Source organism: Suillus subaureus (assembly GCF_016647635.1).
Source record: "Suillus subaureus strain MN1 chromosome Unknown BJ212scaffold_48, whole genome shotgun sequence".
NCBI lineage: Eukaryota > Fungi > Basidiomycota > Agaricomycetes > Boletales > Suillaceae > Suillus > Suillus subaureus.
In genome coordinates this window covers 72824-93836 of record NW_024538604.1, presented here as the reverse complement: position 1 = coordinate 93836, position 21013 = coordinate 72824, and the positions used below count along the sequence as shown (strand labels likewise).

At 47.5% G+C, this 21013-nt stretch overlaps 6 protein-coding genes across 6 annotated transcripts; 1 reads left to right on the top strand and 5 right to left on the bottom strand.

Moving 5' to 3' along the window:
- The first annotated feature begins 291 nt into the window (after positions 1-291).
- Positions 292-3054, top strand: BJ212DRAFT_1389471 (PALP-domain-containing protein). The gene is made up of 13 exons (XM_041336952.1): positions 292-863; positions 920-990; positions 1049-1094; positions 1150-1261; positions 1336-1483; positions 1546-1551; positions 1612-1824; positions 1872-1965; positions 2019-2122; positions 2173-2255; positions 2308-2370; positions 2424-2576; positions 2631-3054. Exons 1-13 carry the CDS (start codon positions 641-643, stop codon positions 2698-2700), a joined length of 1386 nt encoding a protein of 461 aa, XP_041187614.1. The 5' UTR covers positions 292-640; the 3' UTR covers positions 2701-3054.
- Positions 3055-3191: 137 nt separating this feature from the next.
- Positions 3192-5416, bottom strand: BJ212DRAFT_1449447 (uncharacterized protein; the record flags this gene model as incomplete). The annotated part of the gene is made up of 10 exons (XM_041338694.1): positions 3192-3484; positions 3537-3626; positions 3680-3758; positions 3815-3921; positions 3975-4092; positions 4139-4753; positions 4806-4950; positions 5000-5046; positions 5098-5282; positions 5368-5416. 10 exons carry the CDS (start codon positions 5414-5416, stop codon positions 3192-3194), a joined length of 1728 nt encoding a protein of 575 aa, XP_041187613.1.
- A 5664-nt stretch (positions 5417-11080) lies between these two features.
- On the bottom strand, positions 11081-13093 carry BJ212DRAFT_1486008 (WD40-repeat-containing domain protein; the record flags this gene model as incomplete). Its single annotated transcript, XM_041341067.1, has 5 exons — positions 11081-11236; positions 11290-11775; positions 11829-11921; positions 11977-12066; positions 12119-13093. 5 exons carry the CDS (start codon positions 13091-13093, stop codon positions 11081-11083), a joined length of 1800 nt encoding a protein of 599 aa, XP_041187612.1.
- A 989-nt stretch (positions 13094-14082) lies between these two features.
- BJ212DRAFT_1303752 (uncharacterized protein) lies at positions 14083-15008 on the bottom strand (the record flags this gene model as incomplete). The annotated part of the gene is made up of 7 exons (XM_041333481.1): positions 14083-14195; positions 14353-14449; positions 14503-14528; positions 14632-14634; positions 14707-14731; positions 14816-14896; positions 14952-15008. The coding sequence occupies 7 exons, from the start codon at positions 15006-15008 to the stop codon at positions 14083-14085; spliced, it is 402 nt and encodes a 133-aa protein (XP_041187611.1).
- Positions 15009-18863: 3855 nt separating this feature from the next.
- BJ212DRAFT_1252154 (uncharacterized protein) lies at positions 18864-19061 on the bottom strand (the record flags this gene model as incomplete). Its single annotated transcript, XM_041329724.1, has 1 exon — positions 18864-19061. A coding segment is annotated over one exon (198 nt), but the record flags the coding sequence as incomplete, so codon positions are not given.
- A 362-nt stretch (positions 19062-19423) lies between these two features.
- BJ212DRAFT_1449446 (uncharacterized protein) lies at positions 19424-20471 on the bottom strand (the record flags this gene model as incomplete). Its single annotated transcript, XM_041338693.1, has 3 exons — positions 19424-19475; positions 19646-19936; positions 20134-20471. 3 exons carry the CDS (start codon positions 20469-20471, stop codon positions 19424-19426), a joined length of 681 nt encoding a protein of 226 aa, XP_041187609.1.
- Positions 20472-21013: the final 542 nt, after the last annotated feature.

Genomic DNA, 21013 nt, shown 5'->3' with positions numbered 1-21013 from the left:
TGAATGATCAGATCGATCAAGCTCGATAGGTGACAGTGCACATGCACATGATATTTGTGGTCAAAGTTTCAAGCGCGGTAGTGAGCGAGCCGTGGGAGTGTCGCGCACGGGCCAGGTCGAAAATATATATAAACCTTGCACCCGACACATTGAATCCTTAGAACATACTCAGCTAGGATCTATTTTATAGAAACTAACTCGAGTCTCGCATGTTTACACATGCCACATCCTTCAAATCCACTCGATGACAACCGCGCTCTCTCGTTCGACGGAGAACATGGCCTTCGCGTTTACGTGGGGTTTCGAGGACGTTTGGTTCTGTCCTTCGCGCGACTGCTTGCAGTTTAGTGAATAGGAGCCAGCGAGTAGAGCGTCTGTCTGATGGATCTCTATTTGTATCATACTAGTTTTTTGTAACCGTGCAATGTAATTTTATTTGACCTTTTGAAAATCTGTGATAGCAGAGCCATTACTTGGAAGTTTTGGTGGAGGTGTCCCAGGTCACAGATCTCGCACTGAGTAAGTGGCTTGTTATGATTGTTCTTGAAGTAGTGCATGCCACGCAAATACCAGGTGTTGGAGTCTTGTGGTCAACTATAAGTCTGAGCATGTACTTCAAAGACCTTGTTCAGTTCATGCCATGAAACTTTTTGAGTTGGCTTTGCCTTCTTGGTATTCCAACGCGGTTGTTCGTCATATCACGTTCGGCATCCTCATCGGGTTTACTTTGTCTGTAACGTCGACGTCCATATCATCATATCGGCGTGCTCGACGACGTCAAAGCCTCTTTTCGGAGCAACACGAGTTTCGGCCAATTGTGTTGAGAAGCGATGAAGTTGTATGTGGGGTCACTGGGTTGATAGGTATGTGACCTGGTCGTTTGAGCGTTCTTCAAGGGCATCGAAGTCTGAACGTCCAGGAAATACGCCTTTGGTGAGGATTGACTCATTGAGTGACGCTTTGGGAGTCGAGATTCTTGGAAAGGCAGAGGTGTGTTTCGAGCTAGAACATACCCCTTTAATGTTTCCAACTTTTCGACAATTTGTAGTTTCTGAATCCAGGAGGAAGTGTCAAAGACCGAGTTGCTCTGCGCAGTGAGTCCGTCATGCAGCGATCGACCTAAAAGCTCATTATCTTGCGAACATGAAGTAATCGAGGACGCAGAGCGGCAAGGTTTGCTGCACCCTCATACTGGATCCCGCATCTTTGAAGGCACTGTTGGATCTACTGGCATTTCAATAGCGACGATAGCCAAGGCGAGGTAAGTGACCCTAATTCTGGTGAAAGAACGTTGCATCTAATAATATGATGTTGCAGGGGATATGATACAAGTAGGCAAATTCCTCAAGCTGTTGAACCCATCTCACGTTTCTTAGCGATTATCATGCCGGATGATGTTGCCCAGGAGAAGGTGAACGCCTTGCTGGCCCTTGGAGCTGATGTTCAGCGCGTTCGTCCTGCGAGCATCGTCGACAAAAAACAGGTGCGAGCTCATATCATAGTCACCATTTTATGTATTTACCAGAATCGGCATGATAATCGCAGTATGTGGTGAGCAGATTCTTTGTCGAGGAAAAGTCATGCAATGAACATTCACAAATTTGCAAAAAGAATATCGCCAGGCGAGCAGCCATCGAATTCGGTCGTTCAGATATAATGAAAGGCTTAGAGGACGCCCGTGCCAACCATGAGCTCCATACAGGTTCTGCATCTGTAGTGGTCACGACTACATCGTCGCACATTAATGCAGAAGGCACCATCGACGACCCGCTGGATGAAGATCTGCTAAGCAAGCCAAGAGGCTTCTTTGCCGACCAATTCGAGGTGCTCACCTTGATAATTAAATGGTAACCGAACTCACATATATACAGAATCGCAGTAATTTTGAAGCCCATTACAACGGGTCTGGTCCAGAAATCTGGCGTCAAACTAATAGTCATGTTGATGCATTTGTATCTGGAGCAGGTGCGCGTGTGTTATGTTCAACTTGTCCGGATTTTCAATACTATATGGGCTAGGGACGGGCGGAACGATTGCAGGCATTGGTCAATTTCTCAAATCGATGAATGAGGAGGTGCAAGTCGTCCTAGCGGACCCAGAAGGCAGTGGTCTCTACAACAAGGTCGAAGCCTGTCTTTGTTGGCTGCCTGACTTTCTCTCACACTCCTTCAGGTCAGGTACGGCGTAATGTACGACCGCAAAGAAGCTGAAGGAACAAAACGAAGGCATCAAGTCGACACAGTGGTTGAGGGAATGTGCGTATCTAAGCGCCATCTTCATTGTCCCGTCTGACCTATCTATCTCCAGAGGAATCAATCGGATGACAAATAACATCGACCTTGCGGTTCCGATCATAGATGACGCGTTCCGGTACGTTGAATCCTTCATCTTCGACCACAATGGGGAGTTCACCGACGATGAAGGATAACTGACGTGGAAGCGGTTGCCATGTCCCGATACCTCGTTCAAAATGATGGTCTATTTCTGGGTTCCAGCAGCGCCTGCAATCTGGTGGCATGCATCAAATTCGTAAAGAAAAGGGGATGGCGAGACGGTCAAACACTTGTCACAATCTTGTAGGTTTCCCTGGACACCCGCGGAATGAATGATGTGATTCACCGTCTTCCCAGATGTGACTCTGGTAACAGACATTACTCCAAGGTAAGTGCATGGTATCTAGGAAGAGCGGATGTTCCCTAACGCGTTTGTGCCTGGGTTTTCGTCAGTTCTGGTAAGAAAACCTCATGTCTCATTGGAGAAACGTTGACATTTGTGTAGGAATGACGAATATTTGCGTAAAGCTAATATTCCAGTCGACCGCCGTGTAATCGACAATCTAATTGCCCAACCTGGTTCTGGAGTTTAGAAATCTCAATAATGAATCCATAAGTTGCACGTGGTAAATAATGTATGCGATTGCTATGGTACAAATGCTACTTGATGAAGCAAACGGCGGGATAAAGATAGCAAGGACGTCAAATTGAAGGCCATGGTGGGGCAGATATGCTAGGTGGTGTGTGGTTAGGCATTGGTCTGTGACCAAATCCATTTTGATTAATGGAGAGATTCCCTGTCGCGGGAGGATGTGGTGAAATACGTGGTGTCTCCTTCGATGGGGATACACTTAGTGATGTATGGGAGATGCCGTTCATACTAGAGCATCTAGTTAGTACCCAGCTATAGGGAAAAAGTTACACATACGAGGTATCCTGAGCAGCAGCAGGCGGCGGATCAGGCGTGATTTTGAGGAAACCAGCTTGCACCAAGAAGTCCCAAACTCGACTCGTCTTGTTCACATCAATCTTGACGAGATCCCGCGCTTCCCTGCGGCGAAGCTTGCCTCCACGACGAGCGTACTCCCGGACAAGGGTCTCCTTGATGACAAGATAAGGTTTGGGGAAGATTCGGAGCTGCGAGCAGAGAGTCTGCTCGGCTGGAGTAAGCAAATGCAAGGATGGGCTATTAGCAAGATTGAGAGGGGCGGCTGGATAGTAAGGTGAGCCATTGTACGATACTTTGGAATGGAATAAACGAACGTGGTCTGCGGATTGGAGGACCCGTCCCAGCAGGAGTCCCAAGTTTCGGAGTTGATTCTCTCTCGTGACTCTTGCGACCTTCCGATTCTCCTGCAACAGTGTTAGTAAAGAACATAAACAGAGATAATGAAGAAGCGTCATACTCGCGCTACCCGATGCACGAAGCTGTGCCAGACGTTCTGAAGAATAATAGTCGCGAGATAGGTTTGCTTTCGCTTGAGTCTAACCGTACAGGTAAGCTGCATGACTTAAGAAGGCAATTGTGGAACAATTCTTACCCTGCGAATGGAATCGAGTTCAAACTTATCGATATCGGCCGAAGTAGTAAGTCCCATTCGTCGATAATGCTGCAGATCTTGTATTCTCTTCCTTAGCATGGCTTCATCTGTTGCAGCAAGATCATCAGCGCCTTTCCACCACAATGCTAGAAGTTCTTACAGAGAATATCAGCTGTGAAAACTTCGAAATCCTCAGCAGTCTGAAGTCGAGCGAACGGTCGGAGCCGCTGAACGATGTCCTTTTCTTCCTTCGGACGCTTCTTTTCGGCGGCTTGCATCTGAAAAAGAAGTGAGTTTATGACGTGTGTACACACGCCAACATACCTTTTTGTATTCCAAGAGGCCTCGTTCATACATGATAGCTTTGGCTTCTCGTCGCTTGTCAAGACGCTGATTGTACATCTCCATCAGAGTCAGCTTAAAGGCAAGTGAATTTTCCGTCTCATATGGAGGAGGCAGCGTTGCTTCTTCCGCATTTGCGTCGTCCTCCGTTGAAGCCTGCTGTTCGCCAGACGGTTCCTCTGACTTGACACGTGAATCGCCATTCATTGGAAGATGTCCGTTGCCATTCACAATGCCATTGACACCATTGACGGGTGGTTGACTGCTGTTCCTGGATCCAGCAACAGTTTTGCGCTCTTCCAGCATCCGTACCCTGGCGCGGACATCCGCGTCGTTCTCATCTTCCATAATCTGATCACCGCCCCATGCACGACAAATTCCAAATTCCAGATCCTTCACAAGATCCTCCGCTTCATTATCGAGCTCGTGCTCGAACTCGAGCCTACCAGGAAGGAAGGTGGCAATTTCGTGTACACCAGGAGCGGAGGTTGGGGCTACCTTGGGTGGTGGAGGTAAAGAAGTGGTCATGGCTGACATTCGCCTGCGCTTGCGAGCCTGGAATTCATCCGGGTTGATATTGAATTCGACATCCATCCGCTGTAATATAGTTCACTCAGTGAAGAAACAGGCTTGAACCATATAGGCGTACAGGAAGCGGCCAATCGGGGGAATCAACATATACGCTGTTGTAGTGTTCTTCGACATCTTCTTTGGTACGAGTACCAATGTGTTCTGCGATCATCTGCCAATTTCCAAAGCCTTCCTGAGATATCCCCTCGATAAGTAAGAGTTCCCTATAATTACGTTTCAGATGGAGCGATGAGGAAGGCATTGCTAACTTACTCATCTGCTCCCCAGTCAGCAGAGAAAATTGGATACGAGTGAAGTTCCTAGCATGCTAATCAGTACAAGAACGTGCATCAAGCGTGAATATGTCATACGATAACTCGGTATGCATGACCTGCTTTATGTTTGGCGAACTCCTTGCCAGCGCAAAAGCAGGCGGGGCATATATCCACGCCATCACCTGGCTCACAGACAGGATCGGCGCACTTGATACGAACGGAATGCGTCAAGTCGCATTGACAGCAATCACATTGAATCTGCAAGCCGGGCTCGTTTACAGCTGCACAGTTTACGTAAATGAAGCGTGAGAAAGGTATTCCATGAAGCAGACGATACCATTGGGATGGGTTGAAGGAACCACGTACTTTGGATTTCATCCGGCTGGTGTTGTCGCTTTCTATGGGAGACAGTCATCCCAGGAGAAAGGGACGGATAAGCTCAAGGTAACGGAGCTCGAAAGACGATGGAGCTCTGAGCTCACGATCTGAAACAGGTTAGCGCAAATGCAATCGTATGATCGCGGGAGAACGTACAGAGAAGTTGTATCTCAACTCTCTGCCAAAAACGAAGGTGACACGCGTCGTTGGCGACAGAAGGGGTAGAACGCGCTAGTTGCTGCGCGACGCGGAGTGACCGCCGGAGTTCTGCAATGTCGAGAAGAAATCACAGCGGGTAGTTATTGAGAGGTCAAAGGTAGTGGTCTTAGAATAAGGAATCGAAAGATGTATAAGGTCTCGGCAACGTACTGACTGGCGCCAATGCCAGAGACGAGGAGGAGAGTATTTACACATATTTGGCCTCCCCGCCCTATCCAAAAGTGGATCATTGAGCTGATTCAGCTGTGGCCGTCTTCAAGTTCGACTAGCTTCGACCACACCACAACAATGTTGAGGAAGTCTACGCCACAATAATCAATCCAGGTGTGGCCCCTGGATGCACGCGCAGATGGCCCTTACCACCGCATCGTTGACGCGGGTGATCCAACTGGCATCATACCGGAGATTGGCCCAGATTGGTCTCGGCAGGTGGAATATCGCTAAATCTGTGCAGACGGAGGATGGTTTGTGAAGATAGAGGCTTCGCCCTGTTCTGCTTAAGCATGTACGTCACGTAAATCATTATGTATATGGATATGAACTATGATACAATTATATTGCCATTTGAGTTCATAGTCAGCTTGCATACTCGAATGTAAGCACTGTGATAGGGATGGTGTTTTTGAGTCCAGTCGATTTTAATACCATCTTGCAGAAAAGTTAAAGCCTTACTATCATTCGCCATTGCAAGCTAGTGCACTGGGCTGCTCCCACCAAAATCACTTACCTACGCGAGGTATGTGGGTAGGTCGTCTATCAGAGACGATAGATCAAGCAGCAAATTCAATTTTGATGCACAAATCTTGAAGATGGCGTTGATGTATGATATCGAATCGATGTCGGTACCTAGACCAGAATATTGTAGTATTCATGTGGTCACTCATATGTTCAAAGGTCCCCCCACAGTATGCACTGTGCAAGCAACATTGAAATTTATGCAGAAGCAGCCATATCAATGATTGACTCCGAACTACGCATTGCACCATAAAACACGGTACCAAAGCTCAAGAAGAAACATAACACACTATCACGACACGCTACTCTGTCTGCCACCCCATTTGTCGGGAAGATCGCATACATGCAAGCCATGTTAAATCACACAACGCGAGGGTCAGTCATGTTGTTGAATCCTGGATGCACAAAAAACTACTCATACTCACATCCCATACATATTTCCTGCCCATGCAACTATCGTATTGTTCGCGGCATCCGGGAGGGTAATTAGCACCGACAGCCATGGACGCTGTCACAGCAATGATCACAGCGAGGAAGGAAAAATGCGTTGTTGTGCGAGGTGACGAATCCTCTAGGGTTATCTCGAATAATAACTCTGAAGCTGGTGGGACACAGTAGGAAGACGACTTGGTTTTATATCCCGAGTGTGGTACTGGAGAACTCAGGGGTTTCGATCGGTTTGGAAGAGTGGTCATCGCTGTTAAATGACATGAATTTAGGCAGAACCTGCAGGCTACAAGCTACTTCCCATGATCAGTGACGGCTTGGCTGGAATAAATTGCCAAAGTTGCATGTCAGCAGATAGTGCAATGTCCGCCGATGCTGCGTCATATCCGAGTCCCAGTGTAGTTTGAGATTGTAAGACTTTATCCTAAACAGAACCACCGTCTTAAATTGGGAAAGTAACCTTATTCGTGGATGAATTGAGATGCCGATGACAGTAGTGTCACTCACAACTCAGAAGACCTCGACACAGATGAGCACCATTGACGAACGAAAGGTGCAGATTGATAGCTGAAACAGCGAAAGTTTAGAACTCAGGAAGTTTTCTGAGAGGTCCTTCAAGTTGTCCACTAAGGTGCGTGTTCCATAAGATATCTTCATCTCTAAAAGTTCACAACAGTTGCTGCGCAGACGAAGCGCCCAGGCACGATATTGGTGCCATGTGCATTTTTCACCTTGAACTTGGCGATTTACATGTCAACACTTGACCGGTGCCGTACTTCATTTTCGTGTTCTGCCAGTCTATTTCAAACTGAATTTGTGGGACGGTGATGTAGCATACGCGTTTGTTACCCTGTCTTATGTTCCCCATTGATGCCAGGAGATGCACAGCAGAGAAACAACACCACGCAAATCCACAGCTTGGGGTTCTTAGTGCGCCTAGCCTTTTCACTAGCAGTTTCGTGGTGACGATCAATAAATCTTACCTGCACAGATATCATCGGGCTGTTTGTTCGAGGGACCAAGATCAAGCGAATGGGCTAGTGGAGAGGCATCCATGCATAACTGAGTTCAGCGATCGAGAATCTGGGGCATGCATTGAACACATGTATGAAATGTACTTGATGTATTTGTAAGTTCACGTCACGCTGAGCACCTCCAGGCAAGACCGTCCTCACCAACTGATGTGCAAATCGAGCTATCAGTTCACAGACGAACTAGAATTTTGTGAGGCGTCAATGAATATTATTCACGATAGCAGAAGACACTGAGGGATAACAAAAGGAGGATATCAAGATGAATGCGATTGTGCATGTTCTAACATCATCAATGACCATCGTTGGTGGACGGGGAGGCACAGCAGATGAACAATACAACACGAGCCCACCATTTTGGGTTCTTGATGCGTTTCGCTTTGTCGCTAGCTCGTTCCCGCCGCCGAGCAGTATACAGTGCCTGTGAAGAAAGCTTGAGACACCATCCACTGAATACACACCCAAAAAAAGAACATACCTTCTTGTCATCTAGTGCAGGGACTTCAACGACAAGAGGACTGCGACGAGAGGAAGTACTGGGTCCTGGGCATTGCTGGAGTTCGACTGGTTTATGGTTGTTCGGTTGGGAACGGTGGAAGAGTTGGGGTAGGCGGGCGAGGAGCGCACGTGGATGCAATCCCCAGGAGGGTGCAAAAGTACGGCGGCGGCGATGTAAAGAGGAATCAGGATAGAGACGGCTCGTAATGGATGACTAACAACATAGAAGTCAGAGAAAGCAGGGGAAATTGAGATGCAAGTAACTCACAGGATCACGGCCTTGCACGTTATCGAAAAAGCCTGCTGGTACTTGACGGGGGGCTGGACGGATGGGTAGACGACGCGTAGCATTAGCCTAGAATATCGATGTCACAATCAATATAAAGGTCAGAAAAAGGGTACAGCGTACACCTGATAACGACTTTGCGGGTGGGACATAAGCGTGCTTCATTCTCGAAGAGCCACAAGACGATACATACCTTCTTGTTGAGTTCAGATTTTTGTGCCTGACAGTCATTGGGAATGAGATAGAGAGTGGAAGTCAAACTAGCACTCACATCAGGTATGGTCAGGAGGTCTTCTAGGCCAAGCTTTTTAAGGATGGCTTGATTGTCCCACACATACGCGTTTTCATCGTTACAAGTTGTGGATAGCAGCTTTCCATCAGTGGAAAAGGCCGCACACTCGACGTCATTTTCGTGGCGGAGAGGTGGTCCGACTTGGAGGTTAGTGTCAAGATTCCAGAGACGCGCTGTTCCATCCCATGATGTACTCGCAAGGAGACGGTCGTTCAGAAATAAAGTGAGGGAGGTGACAGAATCCTCGTGACTGTCGAGATCGGTGATCTTGTGCCATGTGGCAGTGTCCAATATCCTAATTGGGCCATCGATCAACCCGGCAATAAGCTTCTTTGCGTCTGGTTAAATTCCCAATTGGTGAATATTCTTCCTTAAACGTTGAGAGCAGCTTGGCCGTCTTTGCGTCCCAGATTTCGATTTCATGATCATACAATTCGTTGTATCCTGATATCGCAATCATTGTCGCCTCGGGTGAGTAACTCACCGCGTACACCGACGAGTATCCCGTCTTGATTGCTTTGACAGGTTCTCCGCTCACCACTCGCTTACCATCTGGACTCCAGCACACCGATCTCACCGATTTAGCATGCTCTTTCCATTTGGCGATGACCTTTCGCGTCTCAATGTTCCACAACCTCACTGTCCCGTCATTGCTTCCGCTTGCAAGAGTCTTGCCGTTTGGAGACAATGCCATCGTTGCTGCCCCCACACCCCCTTCATCTTGCCACTGGCCACCTATCTGTGCACCGCTCTCTAGATCCCATAGTCGAAGTGACCTGTCTGATGAACATGTGATGATGCGCTGCCCTCCCGGCAAGTGCACAACGCCGAATACGGTCGCGGTATGGCCTCGCATCGTCTTGAAGGGGATTACTGCTGATATCTTTTTCATCTTAGCAGCAGGCGAAGACATGGTAGGCGCTCGGGACATCTCAATCAAGGGAATCGTGGACTATATGCGCGATAGCAGCTTGTTGGATCTTTGGATTAGAATGGGTTGTCTTGCGAAGGTATAGATTGTGGATGAGTTCACCAACTTATCTGTTTTCAACTGAATGCGTGTCAATCGATGCGCATGCGGCTTTACTTACGAGAGTGATAGAGACACGATGTGTGCAGGACGTTCTAGTTGCTGGTCCTTGAAAACTTACAAGAAGTCTCCGCGAAGATCCTTAACAGCGCTCAGTAAGTAAAGTTCCTCTTTTTTTGCCCAGCATGCAACTCACAGCAAGCACTACTTTGAACAACTAGACTCCACACAAGAACGAGAGGGATGGGCTGGTGGCTGAGACAGTGGATGTTTGCTTTGGAGTCGAGAGAGTTACACAGGTGTTGGTTTAAGCCTTAAGGCGTCTGATGAGGTGCGCGCATTACCCTCGTGTTCTACACAGCTCTCAGACAAAGTTGAAAGTGCCTCAGATCATGATTACGCCACGTGCGCCTCGCTATTTCTATTTGGACCTTGAACCCTTGAACCGAACCGAACCATCTCAGCTCACTTCATACGTGTTCCTTTCCAGCCTATCTATGTCAGATCCCACTCGAAGGACATACACTTCTCTTTATACAACATCGATTGGTGGTGTATTATTGGTGGGTGACTGCATTTTGTAGACTCACGTATTAAGCTGATGATATTGCTCGAAGTCGGTCCAAGTGTATACGAATTGCGGGTCATTGTTCTCTTGCAGAGGCCATTGCCGGTAAGTAAGCGAGCCTATCTATTATACGTTCAACTCTTATTCACAGACGTGCGTGAAGCGTTGTTCAATCTTGACATCATCGGGACAAATTCTAACTTCTACATTCGTTCCAATGTCGCAGGATGTCGTTACGACGATCCAGGACGTTAGTTTTATCTCATCTTTTATCTCACCTAGACAGTATCACTCATGGCACCGACAAACTCTACCAAAGAACGAGAGGGCCTGAGGCAGCATTCATGTGCCAAGGTGTCCACGGTTGTTGCAGTTGATCACTCGACGAACAGTATCAGAGTCTTCAGGCAAGAGATAGATGCCAGACTCGTTCTGCTGTAGTAATACTTTCTGTCGTGGGTATTTAGTATTTAGTGTGTTCATGACAGCTGGTATCCTTTGACAGACGGGTTAGAATGGAATCATGAATGAACATTAACTGGTATTGACATAGTAGCAAAAGCAACATCATACTACACTCGATAAGAGTATTTGTCTATGTTCTGCGACGTGTCTCGTCGGTGTCAGGACTGGTATCGGTACCAGGAGATACGCAGCAGAGAAACAACACCACGCGAACCCACGGTGTTGGGTTCTTGATACGCCTGGCCTTTTCACTAGCAGTTTCGTGGTGAGGAGCAACAAATATTACCTGCACAGAAATCATCAGACCCAGCAATTAGAATACACGCAGGAAAGACGCACCTCCCTGTCCCGCATTGCGGCAACATCGACGTCATGATGATCGCAGTGAGAGGAGGTAATTGGCTCTGAGTGATGTTGGAGTTCGATTGCTTCATCAGCGTTAGGTGGAGAGTGGAAGACTGAGGACAGGCGACCCATTAGTGCACCTGGACGTGAGACCGAGGGTGTTTCGGATCGCTGAGGTTCGGTTGCTTCATTGGTGTAGAGTCCAGGGCGGGGAAAAAGTGAGGACAAGTGACTGAGGAGCACCTGTGGATGTAAATGCGAAAGTATTGGGGGTTGCGGAAGTTCGGATGTTTCATTAGTGTTACGTGGAGAGCGAAGGTGTGGGGACAGGTGATTAAGGAGCGCATGAAAACGTGACTCTGAAGGCACTGGAGGTTGCTGAGTTTCGGTCGCTTCATTGGGTCGAGAGCGACGAAGAAGTGAGTAAAGGCGGCCAAGGAGTGCAGAAAGATTAGGATGGGCATCAGGTGTTGCAGAGGACTGAGAGCAGTTGTCAGGATAAGAACTAATAAGTAGAAATGTTGATGACGCACATGTGCATGAACATCGGGTTGCGTGTCGTCGAAAAAACCTGGTGGAAGTTCCTCTCTGCCCCCGAGGTGGTCGAAACCTCGCGTGGCGTCAGCCTAGAATGTCGACATTATTACCACGACTGGCGAGTTTGACAAACGCGTCATGCACCTCCAAAAATGACCTGTCATCTATGTCATGCGACGACTCGGGTGGAGAAATGTACTCTGTGTTTGAAGAGCCAGATGATGTATACAGTGTCTGTTTCAGGATTGCCAGTAAGACGGTGGGTGACATGTCGACACTCACTTACCCTGTAAGGTATGGACAGGAGGTCTTCCAGGCCAGTTGCTTTGAGGACGGATTGAACGTCCCACACGTACGCGTTACAATTATGACAAGCTGTGGATAGCAGCTTTCCATCTGCAGAAAAGGCCGCACACTCGACGTCGTTTTTGTGTTGGAGAGGTGAACCGACTTGGAGGTTTGTGTCAAGATCCCAAAGACGTGCTGTTTTATCCCAAGATGTACTCGCAAGGAGGCGGTTGTTCCGAAATAAAGTGATGGAGTAGACACCCCGCGTGTGACCCTCCAGAACAGCGATCTGTTGCCATGTGGCAGTGTCGAATATCTTAATTGAGCCCCTGATTAACCCGAAGATAAGCTTCTTTTCATCCCATGTCCAGGTTAGGCTCCAAACTGGTAATCTGTCTTCGATTGTTGAGAGAAGCTTGCCCGTCTTTGCGCCCCAGATTTTGATTCCTCCGTTGTATCCTCCTGTCCCAATCTTTGTTGATTTAGGTGAGTAACTCACCACATATACGTGCTGGTGCTCCGTCTTGACTGGATTCAAACCCCGGACGGGTTCGCCGCGCATGACATGCCATACTCTTGCTGTCCCGTCGTCTGATCCACTCACCACCTGCTCACCATCTGGACTCCAGCACACTGACTGCACAACAGTGGTGTGCTCTCTGTATTTAGCAATGACCTTCCTTGTCTCGACGTCCCACAACCTCACTGTACCGTCACTGCTTCCACTGGCAATAATTCTGCCGTTTGGACACAATGCCATGGTCCTTACTCCTGCCTCATCCCCTTCATCTCGCCACTCACCACCTACTTGTGCACCGCTCTTTAGGTCCCATAGTCGAAGTGAGCCGTCTCTCGAACATGTCACAATATGCTGCCCCCCGAGCAGGTGCGTAACACCTTTTACCCAGTCGGTATGGCCTCGCATCGTCTTGTGGGGAGTTATAGCTGGCGTCTCAGCAGCAGGAAAAGACATGGTTGACGCTCGGGGATTTCACAACAAACCTATCTATTGTCAGCTGAATGCGTGTCAATAGATGTGCATGCGGCCTTGCTTACAAGAATAATAGAGACACAGGAAAACGTTGGGATGATCTATGCAGGACGTTCTCGCTGCTAGTCCTTGAAAACTTGCAAGAGGTCCCTGCGAAGATCCTTGACAGCGCTCAGTAAGTAAAGTTGCTCCTTTTTTGCCCAGCATGTAACTCACAGCAAGCACTACTTTGAATAACTGGACCCAGATTCACTCCATGCAAGAACGAGAGGGACGAGCTGGTGGCTGAGACAATGTACGTCTGCTCTGGAGTCGAAGGAGTTTCTGAAGTGTTGGTTTAAGCCTTAAGGCGTCTGATAAGGTGCATACGCTCGTGTTCTCCACAGCTTTCTGTCGGAGCGCCCCAGATCATGACTACGCCACGTGCGTCTTCCTATCTCTATTTGGACCTTGAGCGCTTGAACCGAACCGCACCATCTCCGCCCGTACTCCCTTCCAGTCTATCTATGTCAGACCCTACTCAAAGAACACACGCCTCTCTGTTTACGACATAAATTGGTGGTAGCTGCATTTTGTTTTGTAGACTCACGTGCTAAGCTGTACATATTACTCGAAGTCACGGTCCAATTGTATGCGAATTGCAGGTCATCGTTCTCGAGTAGAGGCCGTTGCCAATAAGTAAGCGAGCCTATCTATTATCACATTCAACTCTTATTCACAGACGTACGTGAAGTGTTGTTCGATCCTGACCTCATCGGGACAAATGCTAACTTCCACATTCGTCCTAATGTCGCAGGATATCGTTACGACGATTCAGGATCAAGTTGGTTTTATCTCATCTTTTATCTCACCTTTACTTTTCTAGACAGTATCACTCATGGCACCGACAAACTCTACCAAAGAACTAGAGGGGCTGTTGAATACCTGAGGCAGCGTTCATGTGCCAAGGCGTCCACGGTTGTTGCAGTTGATCACTCAACGAACAGTATCAGAGTCTTCAGGCAGGAGATAGATGCCAGACCCGTTCTGCTGTAGTAATACTTTCTGTCGTGGGTATTTAGTGTGTTCGTGACAGCTGGTATCCCTTGACAGACGGGTTAGAATGGAATCATGAATGAACATTAACCGGTATTGACATAGTAGCAAAAGCAACATCATACTACACTCGATACACATATTTGTCTATGTTCTGCCATGTGTCTCATTGGTGCCAAGACTGTCATCGGCACCAGGGGACGCACAGCAGAGAAACAACACCACGCGAACCCATAGTTTTGGGTTCTTGATGCGCCTGGCCTTCTCACTGGCGGTTTCGTGGTGAGTAGCAACAAATATTACCTGCACAGAAATCATCAGACCCAGCAATTATGATACACGCAGGAAAGACGCACCTCCCTGCCGTGGGTCAGGACCGGACCTGCCGTCACTACAAAGTGAGCTCAAAAACTTGGGTCTGGATGCTAGCGTCCAGCGTGTTTGAAATGTACTGATTTATGAGCTCCTCCAAATACAGGACTCACCAACTGTGCAGATGTGACAGACAAGTTAGGTCCAAGGGATCAATGGATGTTATTGATGGATAGCGAAAGACACACTACGGCGAGATAACGGAACTAGATACTAGGATGAAAAATAGTTCTCCGTGCGCTACGCCCATCAATGACTGTCGTTGGTGGACGGAGATGCACAACAGAGAAACAGTACAACACGAGCCCACCATTTTGGGTTCTTGATGCGTTTCGCTTTGTCGCTAGCTCGTTCCGGCCGCCGAGCAGTATACAGTGCCTGTAAAACTTGAGAAACCAGCCATTGAGAACACATTCCCCCCCAAAAAACGTACCTTCTTGTCATCTAGTGCAGGAACTTCGACGACAGGAGGACTGCGATGAGAGGACATTCTGGGCCTTGAGTGTTGCTGAAATTTAATTGGTTCATCGACGCTGGGTCGGGAACGGCGGAAGAGTGAGGGAAGGCAAGCGAAGAGCGGACGCGGACACGATCCCCAGGAAGGCGCAAAAGCACGGCGGTGGTGACGTACAGAGGGGGGATTATAATCTTGCATGTTATCGAAAAAGCCTCCCGTTACTCGATGGGCGGCTGGACGGATGGCTGGCCGACGCGTAGCATTAGCCTAGAATGTCAATGTCATGATCGATATCAATGCCAAAAAAAAGGTACAACGTACACCTGAAAACAACTTGTGCGAGTGGGACATCAGAGTGATCCATTCTTGAAAAACCATGAGATGATACATACCTTCTTTTTGAGTTCAGATTTTTGGGCCTGACAGTGATTGGGAATGAGATAGCGAGTGGGAGTCAAGTAGGTACTCACATCAGGTACGATGAGGAGATCTTCTAGGCCAGCTGCTTTGAGGATGGCTTGAATGTCCCATACGTACGCGTTTTTATCATCGCCTGTGGATAGCAGCTTTCCATCAGTGGAAAAGGCCGCACACTCGACGTCAGTTTCGTGGTGGAGAGGTGGTCCGACTTGGAGGTTAGTGTCAAGATTCCAGAGACGTGCTGTTCCGTCCCATGATGTACTCGCAAGGAGACGGTCGTTCAGAAATAAAGTGAGGGAGTAAACAGGTTCGTCCAAGTCGTGACCGCAGAGAACAGCGATCCCCTGCCATGTGGTAGTGTCAAATATCCTAATCAAGCCATTTCCTGACCCGGAGACAAGTTTCTTTTCGTCCGATGTCCAGGTTAAGCTCCAAGCTCCCCAAGCTCCATCATAGTCTACCGGATATTCATCTTGGAAGTCTACCAAATCATCTCCGATTTTTGAGAGCAGCTCGCCCATCTCTGCATCCCAGATTTTGATTCTATCTTCAATGATTCCTCCTGTTGCAATCATTGTTGCCTCTGGTGAGTACCTCACTGCGTATACCTCCCGGTGTCCTGTCCTGATTGGATTCAAACCCTGGATGGGCTCTCCACTCTCCACATCCCACACTCTTGCCGTCCCATCTACTGATCCGCTCACCACTCGCTCACCATCTGGACTCCAGCACACCGACTCCACTAATTCAGCATGCCCTTCCCATTTGGCGATGACCTTTCCCATCTCAATGTCCCACACTCTCACTGTCCCGTCCCTATTTCCGCTTGCAAGAGTCTTGCCGTTTGGAGACAATGCCATAGTCCATACTCGCGCCTCACCCCCTTCATCTCGCCACTCGTCACCTATCTGTGCACCGCTCTCTAGGTCCCATAGTCGAAGTGAGCCGTCGAAAGAACATGTTATAATGCGCTGCCCGCCAGGCAGGTGCGCAACTCCGGATACCTGGTCGGTATGGCCTCGCATCGTCTTGTGGGGGGTTAAATTTGACGTCTTTTTCATCTTAGCAGCTGGAGAAGACATGGGGGACGTTCGGAAATCTCAATCAAGAGATCGTGGCCTATATGCACGAGAGCAGCTCGTTGGATCTTTGGATTAGAATCGGTTTTCTTGCGAGGTATAGATTGTGGGTGAGTCAACAAGGTTATCTGTCTTCAACTGAATTCATGTCGATAGGTGTGCACGCCGCCTTACTTACGAGAACAATAGATACGTAGGAAAACTTTGGGACGATGTATGCAAGGCAATTTCGCTACTGGTCCTTGAAAACTTGCAAGATGTCTCCACGAAAATCCTTGATACCACTCGGTAAGCAAATTTCTTCCACCTTTTCATCCAGCATGCAACTCACAGAAAACCCCACTTCGAACAACTAGACACAGATTCAATCCACGCAAGAACACGAGGGACGGGCTAGTGGCTGAGACAGTGGATGTTTGGTTTGGAGTTGAGAGAGTTGCACAAGTGTTGATTTGAGGCGCCTGATACGGTGCATGCGTTATCCCTTGTGTTCTCCACAGCTTTCAGGATGAAGCACTTCGAATCATGACTACGCCACGTGCGTCTTCCTATCTTTATTTGGACCTTGAGCGCTCGAACCGAACCGCACCATCTCCGCTCACTTCCTATGTGCCGCGGCTCCCTTCCAGCTTATCTATGTCGAAGCCTACTCGAAGGACACACGTTTCTCCTTATGTGATATCGATTGGTGGTGCATTAATGGCGAGTGACCGCATTTTGCAGACTCACGTACTAAGTTGTACGTATTGTTTGCAGTCGGTCCAAGTGTAAGTATATGAATTACAGGTTATTGTTCTCTTGCAGAAGCCATTGCTGGTAAGTAAGCAAACCTATCTGTTGTCACGTCACATCAACTCTTATTCATAGATGTACATGAAGCGTCGTTCAATCCTGATGTCATTGGAACAAATGCTTACTTCTACATTTGTCCAAATGTCGCAGGAGATCATTACGACGATCTAGGACATTCATTTTATCTCATCTTGTTTTCTCACCTTGGCTTTTCTAGGAAGCACCCACAGTATCATTCACGGCACCGACAAATTCTACCAAACAACGAGAGGAGCTGTTGAATATCTGAGGCAGCATTGATATGGCAAGGCCTCCAGGATTGTTGCAGTTGATCCCCAGTGAAAACCCACTGTTCTGAGAATGGCTGAGGTTGCGTGAAATTGTCTAAACTAAACGACACAATCTCGATAGAAAAATGAGACTAATAGCACATATGAAAATGTGCGTGATTGTGCGTGATTGTCGCAGATTGTTCAGATGCAATATTTGCATGTCACCCTAGATTGTGCCAGATCTGCTGACATTGTGTGGCTACAATATACTTCACATCATCCTAGATTGTGCCAGATCTGCTGGTATTGTGTAGTACACATTACAGGTAGACAGAAATAATAAAACTAGGCACATCCTGCCACTGTCTGTTCCAGCCTGCACTGAGGCTGCGCTTGTTCCAGCCTGTGCTCCATTCATATGCAGTTGTTTCTGGTCTGATCCAGAGAGGCAGTGAGATCACAAGAAGTTGGAGGGAGAGTGCTGCTGCTAACGGTGATCCTTGTGTCAGGATGATCAAGATAATGTGGAGAGGCAGAGAGGTTGCAACAAGTTGGAAGAAGAGTAATGTTGCTAATGGAGCCATTCACCAGCTGCAACCTAGTTGGAAGGATACCTGTGAGTAGGTGTAACACATTCTAGTCATATTACATACTTTCTTGGTGGCGAGGTCATCATATGACTGATTAAATACTTATGTTAGTCTGAGCTGAGGACAAATGAGACAGAAGGTGCACTTTTTTCTGTCCTTCTGACAGTCCATCATAGTAGGTCTTGAACTCAGCTGCTGATCCAGTCTTGTTATGAGCGAGCCATTCACATGTGCATAGGTTACTGTGACAGAATCTGTGAGTATGTACAACAGCAAGGAACACCACTGAAGCAGACATACTGCCCATTCTGTGCTTTCACAATCTGCATCTTCCTTGACTTCTTTGCCAGCACACTGGTCTGAGGTTTGCTAGTAGTGGAGGCATCTACCACTAGTAGAGGTACTGTGGTTGCTGTTGGAAGGATATTTAAGTTGAGCTAGTTGCCCAGTTATGTGCATCAGGAAAAAACAAATTTCATGGGAGCCCTGGTGAGAGCTATGTAGCACTACATAGCTACCATAGTTCTGTGTACCTGATGTAGCTGTGACTCAGACTATATAGATCTACAGTGGGCTACAGCAGACTACAGCAGGCTACAACGGACACTTGGAGGCACAATAGTCAAATTCAAGTCTGTAGTCAATAGTAGCTGAGTAGCAACAAAACTAATCAATAGCAGACATGCAGAATGTATCAAGGTCAATAAAGGTATTTAAGTAAAAATCACTTGCCGACTCATAGACATTTGTGCTAGTCCATCCATGGTCAACGGCTTGTCTGATCTTCAAAATAAGATGGCAAGGACAAGTGATTTCGTCGATGTGTATCACAGCTGCATTCCAGTGCAGCTGATGAGTTGAACACGACACCTGGTGCAGGCCAGATGAGCAGTCTGGCTCCCTGAGTGGTGTGAACCACTCAATGTAAGCTAAGGCTTGCAAGTAGGTCCCAAATTAACATGGCAGAGTGAAAATAACATGAACCTGTCCCACTCACATACCTAGTAAAATATCAACATGAATTTTACGACAGCTCAACTAATAGTCACTCACCTTCTAAAGTGTGTGGCTGAATGCCATTTCTTGTCAGGGCCATATCAAACTTAGCAGGAGATCCAGGCTTGCATCCATGTCCAGGAAGCACTTCAGGTGTAGCTCTAACATGCCACTGCCTCGGTGATTCACTGATGAGTGGATTAGGTGGAGCAGTGATTACTACCTGTCAAAAAATGTTGAAATGGTCTTGCAGACCAGGGGTAATGATAGCGTGCAGCATGTGGTTGTGCAGAAACAACTTAAGGGCTGGGAGGAACATGGATGCACCATGTGCAGTGACAAGGTGCTGAACTGAACACTGAGGGTATGCAGGTGTTTTAGTGAGAAAGTGGACTGTTTGTTGCTCAGGGAGGATGGGAAGTGTATTGACAGGGACAGCGTCTGGCCCTTCCATCTCCAAGTCCAAGTCCAAGTCATATCCACAGTCACAATGAGTGAAATCAGTTGGTGCCGACTGAGACTGTTCCAACAGCCAGCTAAGGTAGGAACCACACAGGAAGACTGCCTCCTGGCACTGGAGCCATAAGGCCATTTGTTCTTCATAGTCGTGCTTGTTACTGGCGCGATACACTTCTTTGGCAAAGTTGATGTGCAATCGTTCTGGAAGTTCACTGTTAAAGCCGTCCATAGTGCCAAACAATAAGATAGACTGAACATAGTGAGAGAGCTGATGTAATTTGGGAATATTAAAATGCTTGTGAACATTGAGTTCTTGCAGGGTGTCCTTGTTGGCATGAAATATCGCCAGAGTGCTTTCCAGGCCATGGAGGGATTCAGTTGAGTGAACTCAAAGCTGTGCATAGTATGAAAAATCTAAAATTGCTTGTGCAACTACTAACACTTGGCTGGTAAGCAAATGAAAACAATCACATCAGCACCAACCTTGTGCTTAGCAACAATTGAAGCTTACCTAGGGACAGCGCCAGCAAGTAGCCCAACAAACACTCACTGCATCTCTTTGTGTTCTGTCCCTGTCCACTGCTTTACCATAGATATTCCCTTCTTGAAATGCTGAAGACCAGGATAATCAGGCATCACTTTGAACTGTGCGTCCATTTCTTCTCCGCCAACAATATCAAGGCACCACTTAACTAAATGGTCCTTGAAGATGCCTTTGTGGAGTTGGTGTAGGAGGTTGGGTGTAAAGGCCAGGAAGATATTAGAGTGTGGGAGATTAGCCCAAAATGGAGCATAGACATTGCATAGTCCAAATTCCTCAAATTCAGCAGGATGGTGACCAGTCTTTTGCTTCTCTAATATCCCCTTTATCACTGCAGGTTCCTGCATCGGCGAATCCAGTGGATTGCCTCTTTCATCCACAGCAACTACACATTTCGGACAGTGGTTTTCCTTGCAACATGCAACCAGACACTGCTCTGGAAAGTCCGCTACATATGCAGCAAGGATCAGATACACTTGATGGATCAATGAATCAGCACACACCATTTCAATGCCATCTTCACCTGCAGTAATGAGGGGTTGAAGGAGGAGGGACATGCAATGATGGAATAGTCAGTAGCTGGTGAGGGAGCATTCATCAGGTGTAAAGCAGTCAAGCTTTCCTGAAGGTAGGTAACCAATCAGGACTGTTGCTCATGCTGATGTTTGCTGCCATTTTTCTTTAGCGATGTTTCCAATAGAGAGGTACACAGGATATGCCAATTTGTCACCTTGGAATTGCGACAGACACATTTTGTCTGTTGCAAGAATAATTGGTGTGATGGTTGCTCCTTCTGGTAACTTTTTCTGGACAACACAGGTCAGTGCTTGTCATTTTTGATGTTTTTTTGATGTGGTGCTTACTTGCATGTCACACCACCAATCTGCAG